Raw genomic sequence first — 18,142 nt, 5'->3', positions numbered from 1 at the left:
ACATTACTGGTGGGAAAGTAAAATGATGCAGCCACTGCAGAAAACAGTTTGCCATTTTTAAAAATCTTAAACCTAGAATTCCCATGGACCAGGAGAGTCACAAGGTAGGTATGTCCAAAAGACCATTGGAAACATATGTTCAAAGAAAAACTTTTCCATGGATATTCAAAGCAACATTATTCACAATGGTCCAAAAGTGGAACAAACCCAAATTTCTATCCAGTTATGACTGCATAAACCAAATGTGCTCTATTCATAATATAGGACATTATAGAGCCATAAAAAGGAATAAGCTACTGCTACATGCTCGGCCATGGATGAACCTTGAAACATGTGTGCTCACTGAAGTCGCCCACAAAGGCCACAGATAGCATGATGCCATTTGAATGAACTGTCCAGAATAGGCAAACCAATAGGGAGAGAAAACAGATGAGTTGTTTTCATGGGCTTGGGTTAGGAGAAAATAGTGTGAATGAGTATGGGTTTGTTTGGGGGTGTTGAAAATGTTCTGGAATTAGATAGTGGTGATAACCACACGACATAATCATTGTACTAAATGGCACTGAACTGTATACTTTAAATGCTTACAACAGTGTATTCTGTGTTAAGCAGATTCTCCATAAAATTTTTGAATTTTTTAAATTAATCAGGGTAATGATTAATTTTAATTTAGTTAATTTAAAGTTGGTTGGGATAGTTAATAAGGGTAATTAATAGAGTTATTAGGGGTAGGGCACATTGTAGCCAAGAGAGTAAATATCCGATGATGGCTATAGTAACAGATCCTATAATTGTACAAGCAACAGTCTAAAATCCAGTCTGTTTCCATTGTCCCCAACTTGGAGAGACCAGCCATGAAAATATGTCAGTGATCTCGTGGGCCTTGGGTATCTTTTAAAAGATTTAGGTAACATTACACAATATTTTAACCTCTTGGGCCATCTGGTGGAGGTAGGTTTGAACTTGTGAGTTGATGTACATTCAGCAAGTGGTTCTAAGAAAGGCAAAAACCCCTCCTTCGTTGGTTGGTATAGACAGTCTAGGGACAGGCCATTCTCTAAAACCATTTAGGCAAGAGACTCATGAGACTGTTCCACAAGGGCTAGGATAGGGTCTTATGGAGTTGTTGTCGATGTTGGGTTAAGGTTTTCGATACTTCTTGGTTGCCTCAGTTACCTGATTTTGTGTGGGTAGGGCCACCGCACCTGTGCCCAGTCCAGTCAGTCAGTCCTAGTAGAAATCAACACCCAGTCCTATAGGACTGACAGTGTCTCTATGGGTTGGTGGTAGCCAGTCAGGGCAGGAACCTCGGGGGACCCGCAACCTGAGGGAAGCAGGCTGAGATAGACACAATGATGCATTGCAGAATATAGCCTGGAGAAATCTGCTCAGAGGGCTGGGGAAGAGAGAGCCTCACTGGGTGAGAGCCTTGTGATATCAGCCTACAGTAAAACCCAAAAGTGGATGCTCCTGGTGTGAAATATTCATTAGGGCCCTTGGAAGTAAAACCAGTAATTTGCACCCATTCACTAGTTACCTATGCTATATGATTTCAGGGGGTATGGTTAAAGTGTTTGTTGGCCAAGAGCTGTTTGGGCCTGGGCACAAAATCACCAAGGTGGCCTCGAAGGCTACCCCAAAATGACCCCTCCAGGAGCAGTTGGGGCAGAAAGTGGGGGGAGCATTTTGAAGGAAGCCTGGGGCAAAGATGTTGTGCGATTGAGTTGGGTACAACTGAGTGTCTCCGCAGGGTAAGCCCTTCAGCTGGGGTACAATAGATGATTGGAGGCCAAATGACAGACCCTGTGACTCCTGATTCCCAGTGCACGGGCAGGCCTCTCAGCCCATTGGACATAAATGGTGGTGGTGTTGTGAAGCATCTTGATGGCAGTGTGGAAAGTATAGGGGACATGTGGTGGGAGACGTCATGATAGTGTCGGGAGGAGCTGTATGTGAGATTACGGTGTTGAAGGGAAAGGACTGGAAGCAGGTGCAGTGGGTGTGTGACCAACAATGGTCAGTGAAGGGACAGCCGGGGTGTAACTGGGGAAAGCAGGGACCAGCAGAAGTCATGTGTTTAAAACAAGACACCAGGCCCAAATGGAGCCGCTTAGGCTATGCCTCACATAAACAAGTCGAGACTTAATTAGACTTTTGGCCCTCCCAGGAATAGAATCTTAAAGCAGTCAATCAGGAATCACCTGATGCGCAGCAGGTAGCTCATCTTCCTGATAGAGCCCTGCCATCCTCTAAGGAAGGTAACCTTGCAGTAACCAACCCGCTTTTTTATCTAGTGTAACTTCCTTGTTCTTGCTCCCTTCTGCCTATAAAATCCTTCATTTTGTAGAACTCCTTGGAGTGCCTTTCTCTCTGCTAGACTGGATGCTGCCTGATTCATGAACTGTTGAATAAAGCCAATAAGATGTTTAAAATTTGCTCAATTTTATTTTGTTTTGTACCAGTTTGGTGGCAGCAGTGGGATCCAAAGGAGACACCTGATGGCTTCGAGGATGAGAAACACAGTCATTGGTACCCTCAAAACCTTTGAGTTCTCCATCTTTTTCACTGTTTCTGAGGGCTGTGGGTAAGTTCCTCTTGGATATGAGATCCACTCTGTTTGCCGTGAGCTCCTGATCTAACTGGCTTTCCAGTCCAGGGTGAGTGGGTCAGTCTAGACTGACAGGATGCTCTAAGAGAGCATCAGTCTTAGCATTTGGTTAGTCAGCAGTGCCAGGCAAAGGCTTAGCGGTTCAGCTTGAGCTGCCAGATGGTTCTGCCAGGAACCCGAGTCCCTGGCCCTTAATTAGTCCACAGTCCCCATTTGTTGGGGTCTGCTGGTTGAGTCTGCAGTCTCCATGTGTTAGGGTCTGCTGCTTCAGTCTGTGGTTCTTGCTAATGGAGAGGAGTGGAAGAAATGTGTGCTCCATGCACACCCAGTCTTTGAAAACTTCCCACGTGCATTTTACATGCATTTTACCCTCTGTTGACTGTAGATGCGTTCTAAGGAAATGGTGAAGGCACAGTGAGGAGGAACTGTGGGTTTCTGCAAGACTACCTCGAGGAGTGCCGCCCCCTCAACCTGAACAACCACCTGGCACTAGTAGAAATGAAAGACATCCCATCACCGTGGATAGGAAGACTCCTTATTGTGCCGGTGTCAACATTATCCAAAGAGATCAACAAATGCAGTGTAGTCCTTATCAAAATTCCAAGGGCGTTTTGTGCTGAAATAGAAAAAAACCTAACCTAAGATTCTTATGGAGTCTCAAATAAGCCCAGATACCAAAAATAATCTTGAAAGGAGATACTAAGTTGGAGGACTGATTCTTCCTGATTGAAAACTTACTATAAATCTACAGTATCAAAACAGCATTGTCATGGCATAAAGACAGACATATTGACCAATGGAAACAGAATTGAGAGCCCAGAAATTAACCCTCACCCATGTGATCAAATGATGTTTGACAAGGGTGCCAAGATTATTCAATGGGGAAAAGTCTTTTCAACAAGTTGTGCTGGAAAAAGTGGATATCTACATGCAAAAGAATCAACTTGGACATTTACCTAACACTGTACGCAAAACTTGATTCCCAGTGAATCAAATACCTAAGTGTAAGAGCTAATGCTATAATACCCTTAGAAGAAAACATAAGGCAAAACTTGACAAGATAGGATTTGGTAATGATTTCATGGTTCTGACACCCAAGAGCAGCCAATAAAATAGGAAAATACATATGCTGGACTTCATGGATATTAAAAAGTTTTGTGCCTCAAAAGTCATTATCAACAGAGTAAAAGCACAGCCCACAGGATGGGCGACCATATTTGCAAACCATGTATCTGACAAAGGCTTAATATCCAGAATAGATAGAGAACTCCTAAATTCGACAACAAAAAACAAACAACTCAAATCAAAATTGAACAAAGTATATGAGTAGACATTTGCTCAAAGAAGATCTGCAAATAACCAATAAGCATATGAAAAGATGCTTATCATCAGTAATCATTAGGGAAATGCAAATCAGAAACACAGTGAGAGACCACCTCACATTCATTAGGATGGCATCTATCAAAAAAAAAAAAAAAAAGAAGAAGAAAAAGAATAGAATCACTGTTGGCCAAGATGTGGAGAAGTTGGAACCCTTGTGTACTGTGGTGGGAATATATAGTTGCTGTAGAAACCAGTATAACAATTCCTAAAAAAAAATAAAAATATAATTATATAGGACCCAGCAATTCCTCTTCTGGGTGTATACCCCACCAAGGAGTTGAAAGCATGTTCTCAAAGACACATTGCAACACCCATGTTCATGGCATCATTATTCATAATAGCTAAAACATGGAAGCCACCCAAGTATTGTAATCGAGGAAGGGCTCACAGCCCAATGCACCCCTTAGCCAAACGGGATACCCACTCTTGTAGAAGGGAAAAAAGCTTTATTAGGAGGTTGGCCAGCAAGGAGACAAAGGTTAAATCTTTCTCCCCAATGGGCTGTTGAAAAGGGCTTTTCAAGGGCAAAGGAGTGGGTGCAGTAAGTTTGGGAGCAGTCCTAGGTATTTTGTGTAAGCACAGATTTTCATGTTCTGTCACACATCCCACGTTCAAAAGGCAGTGTCCTTAACATGATTAGCTGGGGAGTTCTTGGTCCCCCAGTTCATCCTCCAGTCACTTATGCAGTTGCAGTTTGAGTCTTGCAAGCCATCTTGTTGTCTCATTGGCTCAAAGTAGTTGAAACTTGCTTAAGGAAGAGAAATGGAGTTTCTGAAAAGCAACTCACGGCCCAAGATTAGATCCTTAGTAAATATCATATGGGATATGGCTTAAGAAAGTAGTCTGCAAGGTACTGTTGAGAAAAATCTGGCTGGAGCCCCATTTTATTTTGGGCTTGGTTGTGGGCCTTGCTATGGTATCTGTCCAGGGATGTATGGATGAGCAAAATGTGCTATATACATACAATGGCATATTATTCATCCTTGAAAAATGAAGGAAAGTCTAAGATACGGCACACCATGGATGAACCTTCAAGATATTACTCTAAATGAAATAAGCTAGTCACAAAAATACAACCCTGTGTGATTTCCCTTCTATGAGGTTCCTGAAATCACCAGATTCAGAGAGACAGAAAGTAGAATGGTGTTTGCCAGTGGCTGGGAGGAGGGGGAATGGGGAGTAATTCATGAATGGGTATAGAGTTTCAGTTTTGCAAGATGAGAAGTGTGAAGATGGATCGTGGTGATGATTGCACAGCAATATTAATGTCTTCAATACACTTAAAACATACTTAATGTATCTATGGGGCCTGATGACTTGTCCTGGCTGAGCACATGCTTGTGCTGTTGCACATCTTACCCCTCACTGTACATTTGGGAAACTGGCCTAGAAAGAAGCAGATACCGTCCCAGACCACAGGAGGTCGTCAGAGTCCTGAAGACTAGAGAGAGCTCCAGCTTACTTGGCCGAGGCTCCACCCCTTCCCTCAGGTTTCCTTTGGTAATGAGAGGCGTTAAGATCCTAGAGGATTGCTGCCCACCCCTTTCCATATGGGGTCATTTTCCTCTCCTCATCATCACATGTGCACAGGCACACTCACTCACACTTGAATTCTCATATGGAGAACTCGGAGGTGCAGTCAAAAAAGAGCCAACACTGGGCAAGTGACAAGAGGCATGAGGGAGAGAGGTTGGAGGCAGCTCTCCCACGGGGCAGTAGCATCCATTCTCCTCGATTCGTGCGCAGGGGCCCAGAGATGGGAAGAGGAATCCCTAAGGTTCCTAGGTGTCTACCTATTCCAGATCCATCCCTGGCCCAGCCTGGGGATCACAGGACTGGGGTCCTGCAGTCCACCTCTGTGGGCACTCAGAACTGTCATGAGCCCATCCTCCCCTTGTGTAGGCATTGGGAACAGGAGAGAATACTTCAGTGAGGGTCCTCCTGTATAAAGTGGAGTGCATCCAGCGAGTGACTCCAAGTGTTCCATGCACTCACAACATGTCTGTTGGACTAGGTTCTCTGTTGATGACCTACTGTGCTCTGAAACCCTGAGAAAATGATTTCCAGCCCCTGGAGATCCTTTAGAACTGAGGATGCTAGGGGGCTTGGGTGGATGAGAACTGAGGATAAGGAAGAAGATGCCAGAGCACTGGACACCAAGTCTAGAGTCCAGGGAGAAGACTAATCCTTGTTGGACCCTTGCGGTCCTCATCTGGAGGTAAGGGGAACCATTGTCATGGCAGCAGTTAGGATGCGTTAGGAGTGAAGAGGACACCTGGTGGGGAACAGCAAGAGGGGGGCACGGTAGGCTCCCAAGACTCCTCCCACTCCCTCGAAGCTGACAGGTCCTGCTGCTTTACCCCTGGGATCCTGGAGAGCCTCTGCCTTGAGGACACCTGAAGAAAGGTTGCTTTCTGTTTGGAGTTCCTGCCTGGGCAACAGTGCTAGTGCTGGCCACGAGGGGGCGGGCAGCCTCTTGTGTCAGTGGTGGCCAGTGAGTTTTTGTTTTTATTTTTTTTCAGTTGTATTGAGATATACTTGATATACAACACTAAGTTAACATTGCTGTGTGGTATATTTGAAACTTGCTAAGAGATAGATCCTAAAACTTCTCATCATCAGGAAACAATCTTTTATTTCTGTTTGGTGATTGATGTTAACTAAACTTATTTTGGTAACCATTACATAATATATATATATCAAGTCATTCTGCTGTAAACCTGGAATTTACTCGGTGTCCACTGAACTTTTCTTGAGCTCCTGGAGCAGCGAAGAGTCAACCAGAGGTCTTTCTGGCTGTCCCCCTGCCTCAGAAACAACTTGTACCTCCTATTAATAGTGTTCATCTCCAAAATGAAAGTTGGTCAAAAGCAGGGGGCGAGGTGCAAGATCTACCCATGTACTCATTCAGCAGCTGTGCCCTGAGCGCTCATCCTGTGCCAGGTGCCCTGGTGGGCTGAAGTGAAGGATGAAAATGACCAAGTGGTCCCTGCCTGCTGGGAGCTCACAGTCTAGATGGGAAATGGACAAAAGCAAAGACATGAGAAAGAAAAGAGCAAATGCTGTAGAGAAACACATCAGGGGGCTGTGAGGGAGGGCTGGGCATCACTGGGTAGGAGGGTCTGAAAGACCTCACTAGGGTGACTATTTCTGGTACCAGAATGAAAAGAAGGAGCCTGCCCTGCACAAGTCTGGGAGCAGTGTGTCAGGGAAATGGCACCTGAGCTCACAGGCAGAAGTGAGTTTGGCCAGAGGAGGTTAGAAAGGTGGCCAGTGCAGCTGGAGGGAGGCTGGGAGGAGAGAACAGGAGCTGGGGTGGAAGGTAGGGCCAGGGCCTGGTAGGCTGTGTTCGTTACTTTTCCCTCTCTGACTTCATTGCCCCTAACCTTGCATTTCAAAACATCAAATGTTGACAATCTCACAATTTTTGTGGATCAGCAATCAGGCATGTTTTAGCTGGGTGCCTCTGTCTCAGTGAGTTGAACAGATTGGGGCTGTGGCCTCAACTGAGGCTCGACTGGGGGAGGACTGGCCCACAAGGTCACTCTCAGCCTTCAGGATTCATTTTGGATTGAGAGCCTGAGTTCCTTTCTGTCTGTTGGCCCAGGCACTCCCTTGCTTCTCTCCTCAATGTGCCTCACACATTGGGCAGCCCCAATACACCGGTATTTGATTCCTCACTTCCAGGGATTTGACAGAATGAGAGAGAGAGAGATGGCACATGAGAGAGGGAGCAAGAGGAAGTGAGAGACATTTTTAGTTAAAATTTAGACAAGACATCCCATCACTTTGGCTCTTATTATGTTCAGAAGCCAGTTACTAACCACTTTGTGGTTCCACGGGGATGTGTATAATATGGGTGGGGCTTACTGAGTACCACTGTGGAGGCTGCCCACCTCATAGACCAAGATGAGACACTTGGGTCTCATTCTCCATAAAACAGGAAACAATCGAATGGTTTTATGTCACACGATGGCAATATCTGAATTTCCATTAGTTGCAACCCCCTCATGGTGCTGACCTGAAAATGAGGCCAAGTTGGAAATGACTGTCCCAATATCACATTCTTGGAGCCCAGGCCTGTTTTGAGTGGTGTTCTGTACTACATCCCACCCCTCCTTGTTATTCTTCCATCTCTAAGTTTGTGCCTTAGGTACATGTGACACCAGCCCACAGGGGTAATAGATATTATCTCATATACACCGGGTGATGTCCCTAGGAAGTAGATTCTAGGCTGATCCCCATGGTGCAGGTTTAGAGACTGGGGAGGACCTGAGAGGCACAGGGACTATCCCAGGATGAAGAACTAGTAAGGAAAAGGAGGTCTGCATTCATCTCTGTCTCCTTAAAGCTAGGTCCCTAGTTAGGTTTCCAGGGAGCTGTGGGTAGGGCTGTGTAGGCTCATTGTGTACAGTTCAGGAGATGACGTGGGGTCATAGACCTCAACAGATCTTAGAACTCAGGTAACCACGCACCCACAGCACCCCATCCAGCTCACTTGATTGGAGACAGTCAACAGGCAAAGATGTTTTGTTGTTGTTTCCCAACTTTTGGAGGATCTGGGCTCAAAAAATCCCAGAAAGAGAATCTTTTTGGTAGTTGGCAATGTTGGCTCAGCCCTCATTCTTGACGCCTCTGGGTGTCTGGCAGGAGGCAGTGAAAGGTAACACGCGACAGCCCAGGAAAGGCTAGTGCAGGCCAGGACACAGCTGTGATCCCACCTGATCAGCCCCACACCCCTTGCCCCTCTTTGTGTGTGTGTGTGTGTCTGCATGTGTCTGTGAGGAGGGGAGAAGTCAGGACATAAGGGTCGGGTCATTCCTGAGCAGGAGCTGGTTGTTAGGTGTCGGAAACCTGGTGAGTCTGTCATGTTCATACCCCAGGCCATGCCTGGCAGCATGAGAAGGTGAGCTCCTCTAATCATGATACCGAGCATTAGAGGATTCATCTCCTTCCCTCCCTGACCACAGTTCTTTGCAGGGATGCCCCTCTGTGCGTGAACTGAGCAGCAGACTTTCTCTTGGGGGTCGGCCCCAGTGGCAGTGTGCATGCAGCCCCTGATTCCTTCTGGCCCAGCTCCCAGGCAGTCTTTGCAGAACTCCACTCAAGAGGTTGTCGAGTAGTTGCCCAGTGGTTTCAACTCCACCTACTCACTAGACAAGGGGCAGGTACATGAGGCCACCCACACTTTCCAGTGTTGCTCTGAGATGAGAGCAGGAGCAGAGGGTCTCCACACTCAGAAGCTTGAGATGACGGGGTTGGACTAGAACTAGGGCGGAACCAGACTGGGGCTGTCCCTTTTTCAAGCTAAAGCGGATGTACATGAATGTCACCTTGCCTGGTTAGGAGAGGAGCTGCCGTGACCCTCTTACCCTTGTCCAGTGTGAGCTTCTGGAGGCCACTGAGGCAGAGCCAGAGGGTAAGGGGGACTGCAGGCTGGGTATTCCTGGAAGGGAGGGGGATCTTTCCTGTGTTTAGAAGGACACATGGAAAGTCAGCTATGTGGGTGAACCTTTCTCTTTATCCCGCTCCAGCGTCAGCTGCAGAGCTCCAGCCAGCGGCAGAAGCAGAGCAGTGGGCAGTGGTGGAGGTAGAGCTGGCTCCAGCTCCGTTGACACCTCCTCCTCTAGCGCTGGAGTCAGCGTCCCCTCCATCAGCAGTGGTGGAGCTGGAGCAAGGGCCAACATGGGCTCCAGCAGGAGTGGGAGCTGCTGAGCTGGAGTCACCTGGACCATCATTTCTAGTGAGAAGTCCATCTCCACCTGTGGCTCTTAAGGAGGGTGAGAAGCTTAATCTCACGGCCTTCCCTCTTAAGCTGGTGATGGAGCTGTTGACCGTGATGGATCCGGTGAGCAGCTGGGCTTTCAGGGCGGGATGGGGCAGGCCTTCCCTCTGCCATCGTTGCCCCAGACCTGATCCAGACTGCTATGATCTGGGCCCAAATCCAGGCTCCACCCTTTACCAACCATAAGACCTGGGCAACTTTCTGAACACCCAAGCCTTTGCTGTCCACCTGCAGACCGTGGAGGTGGACATTAAGAGGACCTGCTGCACAGAGTGACTGTGCCAACTCCATGAGGTAGAAGAGATGGAAAGCTGGGTGGGCCCTGGCTCATCTGTGCAGGGAGAGGCTCACTGTGTACAGCCCGGTCCCTGGTGGCCCAACCGGCTGCTCAGGAGGCTCAACAGCCTCAGGACTTATTAGACATCTGATGTGTATTTCACTACAAGGGAGACAGACAAGGCCTGTGGTTGTAGCTGCCACAGGGGGATGGGCATCAGAATGTGGAGTGGGACCAGAGAGGGGATCAGGGTATTGGAAGATGCCCCCTTGGGATGAGCCGAGTTGAGCCACCGTCTGGAGCTTGGAGTTAGCCAGGACGGGCTGGGTCAAAAGCCCCTCTCCCTTCCCTGCCAGTATTGGGTCCTGGGTCATCCTGTGCTGGGTGTCCTCGGGGGACAGAGAAGAAAAGCCAGGGACTGTCACAAGGCTCAGGCCACATCCTGAGCTTTCTGAGCTCCAGCTCTAAACTGTGACTCCTGTGTGGGACTTTGGGGGCTGTGGACACAGACCTGGGGTGTGGCAGGGCTGGGTGACACTCCCCCTGTTCTCCAGGACCTCTTCCGGAAGGTGGTGCCCTCTCCGTGCCTGGGCTCCACCTGGGGCAAGAGGAGCAAGCCCGAAATGAACACCAGACACCTACCGTCCAGGCCACCATCGACCACGTCAGAAGGGTGGCCAGCTTCGTCATCACCCCCTGCCTCAGGGACCCGAGCATGACAGCCCAGGACAGGGTGAGGGTGGTGGAGTGCTGGATCCAGGTGGCCCAGGTGTGCTGTGGGAGGCCCAGTGGAGTCCCTCTCTGAAGCCTTGGGAACTGCCTCTCCACCTTTATCAGCTCCCAGGATTGCAGTGTGTGGTCTAAGCCCTTGCACAGTCCCTAGGCCCTTCCTGCTAGGGGCCCGCTGACTTTGACTCCAGGTCCCAGTGAGAGGATGCTCACTTCCTACCTGGCTCCTTCCCTGGGTTGAGCTAAAATCCTGTTCCCTGTGAGTGTTACTCTTTGGGTCCTAAATGTGCCCTTCTGGGACTCCCTGAGCATCTGTCTCATCCAGGAGGGGAGATTTAAATAGAAGGGGACTGAAGCTAGAGCAAGTGGGGCTACAGTGCCCCACCTCACAGCTCATTCTCTTCCCTTCCCCAGGAGTGCGAGAACCTGAAGAACTTCTCCTCGCCCTGCACTGTCATCTCTGCTCTGCAGAAAACCTCCACAAGCCACCTGAAGAAGACACGGGGGAAGTTTCCCGGTGGGTAGGCCTCTCTCCATAGGAGGACCAGGGTGGATGGGGGATCTCCTGTATGTCTGCCATTGGCCCCTCAGTCAGCTGGGAACTCCTGGGAGGTAGCAAATGCTGGGGACCGGGCCTGGGCCTCGGCAGGGGGTCTCTAAACCTCCCGGGGTCCTTAGTGCACCAGTTCTGCTTCAGGACTCGGTTTCCCTAAGTGTCAGGTACTAAGTTGAGCCAAATTGGGCATTATCAGGTGTTTATAGCAACAAAACTCTATGCCCATTTGAAACTCAAAGCAGTCAAAACAGAGCTGCTCAGTAGATCTGGGGAGTGGAGACCCCAGTGACCAACAGGAGAGCCCCCTCCCAGTACCATGAGACCTTAGCGCTCAGAGGAGCCCAGTGAGAACACTTCTCCAGGCCATTTGAATCTCGGGTTTGCAAAGAAAAGGGATTTGCATTTAGACCCCTCACATTATTCCTAAATTTATCCCTCGTTCTTTCCCCTCCCCTGAGAGAGAGCCCTGAAAATCTTCAGGAACTCAATAGTCAAGACAAGTCCTTGAGCAGAGAACTGATGATCAAGGTAGAGTGGAGGCTGGGGGTCTGGAAAGAGAGGAGGGGTGCGGAGGAGGGGCAATAGGCAGGCTGTGGTTTTGATAGTTTCTCACTTGAACTTTCTCTGAAACATTCCCGTTTATTTCATCCAGGTTAACAAGCAGAGGGATCTGTTCTGCCCATGAGCAGGTGGGGTGCCGTTTGTGGGCAGGAGGCCCTGGTCATGAGACACAATGGTGTTGGCTGGGCTGTTCCAGGAGGAGTTGCCGAGCTGGCGCCATCAACAGGTCTCTGGCTTCCATGTATGTCCATCCTGCAGGATGTAGCTTCTTCCATGCTGTTGGGTGATTGGTGTGGGTTTAGCCCTCAGCCTAAAACTATCCTCAGGAAGCCAGGACCCCGCTGCTCCTTCTATCTTCACCACATCTCCAAGGGGCTGCAGCCTGCCTGCCCCAGGGATGCGCATGGCAGAGGATTCCCATGGCCCAGGTGGACAAACAGGCTGCTCATCCTTAGGTGGCAGATGTGTGTGCATTCTGGGACTCCCCCCTGGACCCCTAGAGCAGTCACTTGAGTGAACCACAGGAGTCTAACCTGAGTGCCTGGTTGGCAATGACATATGCCCCCGGTGGCTTATGAGAAGCGTCTAGGCAACTGATGGATTCTTAGTGGATCCTGCTGAAAGGAAGTTAGGAGTCTCATGTAAACAGGGAATCAAAATGTCCTGTCATCCCCTTCCCTGTTGATCAGAGGTGGCACCTTGGGGGTCCAGTTCCTGAGTGGATAAAGAAAGAGTTCAGGGGCCTGCCCAGTGGCGCAAGTGGTTAATTGCGCGCACTCCGCTGCAGCGGCTGAGGGTTCACCGGTTCGGGTCCCATGCGCGCACCGACGCACCGTTTGTCGACCTATGATGTGGCAGCGTCCCATATAAAGTGGAGGAAGATGGGCATGGATTTTAGCCCAGGGCCAGTCTTCCTCAGCAAAAAAAGAGGAGGATTGGCAGATGTTAGCACAAGGCTGATCTCCTCACAAAAAAAAAAAAAAGGATTCAGTGCAAGGGAATGTCCTGAGGCGTTCCTTGGGGAGGAGAAGGCTTTGGCTTGGCCTCTGGCCCAGCCTGGGTGCCAGACACTCCACGGGACTGGGGCAGGCAGGAGCCACTCTACCAGACTCCCAAGACACCACATCCTCTCCATCCATGACTCGGCCCAGGACCAAGCTTTGAGAGGTCAGGGGACAGGACTGTTTTCAGTGGTGGGGCTGGGGGTTAGGCGAGGATGTTGGAACAGGGCCTCTGGCTGAGAGGGGCAAGCGGCCTCTCCTCTGTGGGCCCCTGAGCAACTCTCTGCCCATGTTTGGGCCTTTGTCTCCTATTGAGGGAAATGGAGGGATGGTGATTGTGTGGTGCAGGCCTCACAGGGTGGTGTTGAGATAAGAGGGAGGAAAGAAATGTGGGAGCTTTCTGCCTGCTCCACCTGGAGGGGTGAGGGCCAGAACAAGGATGACAGTCTTGTGACACTGAGTCCTCATGAGAACCTGTGTGGTAGCTGGAGTTCTCACACTTTCCAGATGAGGAAACAGGCTCAAGGAGGCCAGGCCACGAGCCCAAGCTCACACCCAGAATGAAAGTTGGAGCTGGGCTTGTTCTGGAATCACAAGACCTTGGAGGATGGAATGACATTGGTACCAGTTGACTCAAGTCAGATGTCCAGTGTCGGAGGCCAGTGGTGCTGGAGAGAAATGGGGTGAGGGGAGTATCGCCTCGCTGACACTGTCCTCGACCCTGACAGGAGGGGCCCTTCACGTTTGCCCCCCCAGAGAGCAACCCCCAGAGAGTGCAGGAGAAGCAGCAGCAGCAGCAGGTGAGTGTGCCTGTGGGGGAGGGGCTCTGCGCTCCCAGCTGGAGGCCTCAAATCAAGAGAGGAGGGTCCTTTCTCTTGGTGCCACAGTGCCCAAATCCCCTAGTAGAAGTGACCAAGAGGAGGGCCTGGAAGAGCTGGTGCAGGATGGGTTGTTTTGGGGAGGGCCAGGGAAGGCACACCCTGTGATTTGCCAGAAGCCGGCCCTGGGAGGTGAGGAGGAGGACTGTGGTGTTCTTGGAGTGTGAAGGGAGTAGGAATTGACGGGAGGCTGCTGAGGGTCCTAGGCTGCTCCTCATGGGAACCCTGTGGTGGGCCAGGAGGCTGAGGGTGGGGACTTTTCAGGAGAGGGTCTACATGGGGTCTACTTGAGAGCAAGGGCTCATCCCACCTGCACCCCGATGTCACAGGGTGTCTTCCCCTATCTTGGCAATCTGCTCAGTGACCTGCTGATGCTGCACCTGGCGATGGGTGACTATCTCGAGGTGGGTGAACCTGAGGACTAGGCAGGAAGGACCAGGATTCTGAGCCTTGGGATGTGGGAGCCCCCAAACTGAGCTCTGAGTTCTCAGCACTTGGCACATCTACTCTCATGAGAGCCTCGCAGCTGCTCCTGGGAGCTGGGGCATCAGGCCCATCTTAGGGATGAGTGTAAAGAGGCTCTGCCAGAGACACCCGTTCCAGTTCCCCAGGCTGGGGAAGCTCAGAGCTGCCTGATGGCACAGCTGCGTGAGGTTTTATCTGAGCTGGACTCAGCCTCTAACTCCTATGCTGCCCATGGAGGGACAGAGAAGTCGGGCGCCCCCAACTCAGGCAGCACATAAGTTGCTGAGCAGTCCCCTCTGCCTGAGGCCTCAGCCTCCAAGTCTGTCATCAGAGTTGTGCTGCCAGGTACCTCAGTCTCACTCCCATGTCCTCCTAATCTGGAGCCCAGAGCCCGGCCTAGGTACAAGTCCTGTTTTCTCTGCATGCCTGGCCCCCTCTGGGGACCTGGCAATAGTGCAACACGAGAAGGGGTGGGCATAGGGGGTAGTCAGGCTAGGGGGCTTTGTCTGATGGACTCTGGCTGTCTACCTTCCAGGGGAATGAGATCAACCTTGAGAAGAGGACTGAGGAGCAGCTGTGGCACTCCCTGCAGGGGAGGAGAAGGAGGTGGAAATCAGAGACCTTCTGGGCAGAACAGTGCCTGGCTTCACCTCCTGTATCTTACATTGTGTGGAAGAGTTTGATAACAGAGCAGTGGGAGACCCATCCAATTGGCGGGTGGGTTGAGGGGAGGATGGCATCAAGGATATCTTCCTGGAGGAGGGGCTGATTATTCCCATTCTGAGAACTGGTAGATCCTGGATGGAACTGGAGGGAAGGATGGTTTCCAGGACTGGTCCCCTGCCCCACTCCTCACCTCCAACAAGGCCCCTGCAGCATCCCCCACCCAGGCCCTGTGTGCATCCTCTCCTTCCCTCTGGTCCCAGGAATACCGAGTCATGAGGAAGATCCTGCTGCTCCAGGAGGCTGCCAAGAATTACAACCTAGAACCCGAGGGAGCGATTTGCGGCCTGGTTCCAAGACATGGAGTTGCTCAACGAGAATGAGAAGTGAGGCTGGGCAGGAGTTGGGTGAGGGCAGGGGTGGACTCTCCCTGTTGGCCAGTCCAGAGAGCCTGTCTCCATGGTCCCCCACTCATCCCCCGGCCTTATTACATGGCGACCTCTGGGACACCCAGACTCCAGCTGCTGGGCAGGCAGTGGGGCGACACCTGAGGTGTGGTTCCTGGTAGGCTCACAGATGCCTCTCTGTCCTGTAGCTACAACCTGTCCTGCCAGCCAGAACCCTAGACCTAGTTGGCCTGCAAAATACGCAAGGCCAAGAAGAACCGGCCATCATCAAGGTCTGGGGTGAGTGAGTGTCTGGGCCGGGGTGACTGACTCCTGGGGGTTCAGTAAGGCTTCGGGCTAAGCGTGGCCTTGGGGAGTTGGATAGCTGGCACTGGGATCCCAGCTCCACTATTGACCAGTCCTGCGACTGGGGTGACTCTCTTCAGCTTCCTGAGACTCCGTTTCCCCCTCTGTGAAATAGGTGATACTAAATGATCGCTCACGTGGCAGGGACGAATGGGGTACTGGTGGCTGACAGCACTGAGCACAGGGTCTGAAGCACCCAGTGCAGTGGGGACAGGGTGGGGGGCCATGATTCAGAGGGAGGCCGCAGAAGATAACCCGACTCTTCTACTCAGCCCCCAGGCCCCAACGCCGAACCCCGTACCAGTGGCTGATCACAGCCCCATCCTCAGCAGCAGGGACACAGTTGGGATGCTTGCGATGCACCAGGCCAGCTCCTCCCACTTGATGGGAAGGGGAGCATTGTAAGCTGATTCCTGGGGTCCCCTGAAGCCCAAGAGAGAAGGGACGACCCCATCCCAGCTCCCTGACATCTCTACCTCAGCACCTACTCACCCATTGGGGAGGGCCAGTGGTTATTTGTTGTAAATAATAAATGACATATTTGAATATTATATTAAAGTCCTGTTCCCTTTATAGCTTGGGAGTTGTGGTGTGGTTCTGTCGCTTTCTGTAGGCATGTGAGTGAGACACAGAATCTCACATTTCTCCTTGAATCAAGAACTCTTCTGGGTCATCAGCTTATTTTATGTGGGAGAAGGGAGAAGGGCCAGCCCCTTTTTTGGCTAGTGACATCACTCCCAATTCCCCCTAACTCCCAGGACAAGTTCATTTCAGTATCATTCAGCTGCTCCAGGGGCAGACACGGCCCCCCGCCCGTTCTCTTGGGATTTAAAGGTTGATGGTACTTTCAAAGGCAAAGCAACAACCACTGAAATGTGGGTGTCTTGAAAACAGCACTACCCAGGACCAGGTCGTGCCATAGGCAGGGGGTGCCTTTCTACATTCTGGAGGAAGAGGGAATGTTTTCTGCTTCTCTTGTTGAGGTTTCTTTTGACCAAATTTTAGGAACTTGTAGTTTTCTAGTTCAATCTCTGGAATTGCATCAGCTCTAAGCTGGGAAAACAATGTAAAAAGATCAAAACATGCACTTGGAGAGGACAAGGCCCGAAAAGGTGATTTGCAAATGGACTAAAGGCAGACAGGACTTTCCCTCCTGAGACCCCTCTAGTGCCTCCGTGTTCACTACTGACCTAGAATTGAATCCTGCTGGGATCCTTGTCCAGGACTCTGAATTCTGTTTCCTGCTTGTTTTGTATCCAATGGGAAAGATTTGTGATGCAGCTTTAAGGCTACCACTGGGCCTCATTCCATAAACACGACCGCTTTCTGTGAACCAGGATTTCCAGCACACCTGCCTTCCTTATGCCATTCACTTTAGGGCAGAAATTCCCTAGAAGGCTCCTCCCTGGCTTGGCCTGATGGATCCCGGGTGAGCTCTACTATGCCAGGATAAGGGACCATAATCCTGACCAGTGAGTGACCCCACACTGTCCCTTGCTGTCCAAGGTGAGATTTGAGGCCGTGTCATTCTGAGGTCCACGGTCTTGGACAGTCCTCCAGTTTACACACTCAGTGTTGATGTTGCCAACTTGTCCAAATGGGGCAATTGGGCCCGAGCCATTAAAGTGTGTCACTCCTGGGTGGTTGTGTTTTTTTCCCCAGTCTTGTGCTGTGGTTACATTACAACCACCCGATGGGGTGTGAACCTGTTTGGAGCTTTGAAAGATGAGGCATGACAAGGGTGTGGGGTGGTCCAGCAGGAAATGCCACAGAACTGATGATCCATGGTCATGTATGAACACAGCCTTACCAATTAAAATACTGAAATGCTTCCCATCTGGTGGTGAATAGATACTGCTCTGAGCTCACACTGAGAACCCACCCCACGACAAGGGCTTTCAAAGGGTTACCAAGTGGCATTTTGAACCTCATCCCTTGGAAACACCATGTAAGACAAGGGCCAGATGAATCACTTGGCACTTGTGAGTTATCGCCTCCTGTCTGATGGCTGCAAGTGTCACCCAGACACACAGGCTGGACTCTGCCAGGGAAGCCTTCTTAGGACAGCTAGAAACTGAGGATGACTCCTGGTTCCCGGCATCCCAGGCCCTTCCTGACATGGCACAGCCACCCAGGAAAGTGGTTTGGTAATGGAAAGACTGGGAAGGCAATACTTCGCCTCCAAAGAGAAAGAGAAGTGCCAATAGCGAAAGCTTGATCCCTCAACTAGTCAATTAAATCTCAACAAGCAGTGAGTTCTTGTCAGATTACTGATGTCGAAATGGTCTCTTTTGATAATAGCATGATCCCCCAGCTGCCATGTCCATCTTCATGAATCAAATTTCCAACACATATGGATCTAAAAAACTGAGGGACATCTGGTATTTCCTTAGATGCAACTCTGAAGTAGCATGCAAGAAGGAACACAAAAATGGAGACCAAAAGTAAATATCTAATTTGAGAACATAGACATCGAAGTGCTTT

General features: G+C 50.3%; 1 protein-coding gene across 3 annotated transcripts; it reads left to right on the top strand.

Moving 5' to 3' along the window:
* Positions 1 to 11,539: 11,539 nt before the first annotated feature.
* Positions 11,540 to 15,285, top strand: LOC131401905 (ral guanine nucleotide dissociation stimulator-like). 3 transcript variants are annotated; one of them, XM_058536971.1, is made up of 5 exons: positions 11,540 to 11,866; positions 11,991 to 12,140; positions 13,629 to 13,700; positions 14,108 to 14,182; positions 14,779 to 15,285. In XM_058536971.1, exons 2-5 carry the CDS (start codon positions 12,072 to 12,074, stop codon positions 15,010 to 15,012), a joined length of 450 nt encoding a protein of 149 aa, XP_058392954.1. In that variant the 5' UTR covers positions 11,540 to 11,866; positions 11,991 to 12,071; the 3' UTR covers positions 15,013 to 15,285. The 3 variants fall into 3 exon arrangements, with proteins under 3 accessions (XP_058392954.1, XP_058392955.1, XP_058392956.1); XM_058536972.1 differs by lacking the exon at positions 11,991 to 12,140; XM_058536973.1 differs by lacking the exon at positions 14,779 to 15,285 and having other exon boundaries at positions 14,108 to 14,366.
* The last annotated feature ends 2,857 nt before the right edge of the window (positions 15,286 to 18,142 follow it).

The sequence above is a fragment of the Diceros bicornis genome, assembly GCF_020826845.1.
Source record: "Diceros bicornis minor isolate mBicDic1 chromosome 22 unlocalized genomic scaffold, mDicBic1.mat.cur SUPER_22_unloc_1, whole genome shotgun sequence".
In the NCBI taxonomy this organism is placed as follows: Eukaryota; Metazoa; Chordata; class Mammalia; order Perissodactyla; family Rhinocerotidae; genus Diceros; species Diceros bicornis.
Note: the sequence above shows the minus strand (reverse complement) of the source record. Positions and strands in the feature narration are given on the sequence as shown.

Excerpts from the sequence above, each read along its gene's own strand:
- LOC131401905 (XM_058536971.1), top strand. The coding sequence starts at position 12,072 with ATGGTGTTGGCTGGGCTGTTCCAGGAGGAGTTGCCGAGCTGGCGCCAT. Across the intron at positions 12,141-13,628 it reads AACAGGTCTCTGGCTTCCAT|GAGGGGCCCTTCACGTTTGC; the intron begins GTATGTCCATCC and ends CGACCCTGACAG. Across the intron at positions 13,701-14,107 it reads AGAAGCAGCAGCAGCAGCAG|GGTGTCTTCCCCTATCTTGG; the intron begins GTGAGTGTGCCT and ends CCGATGTCACAG.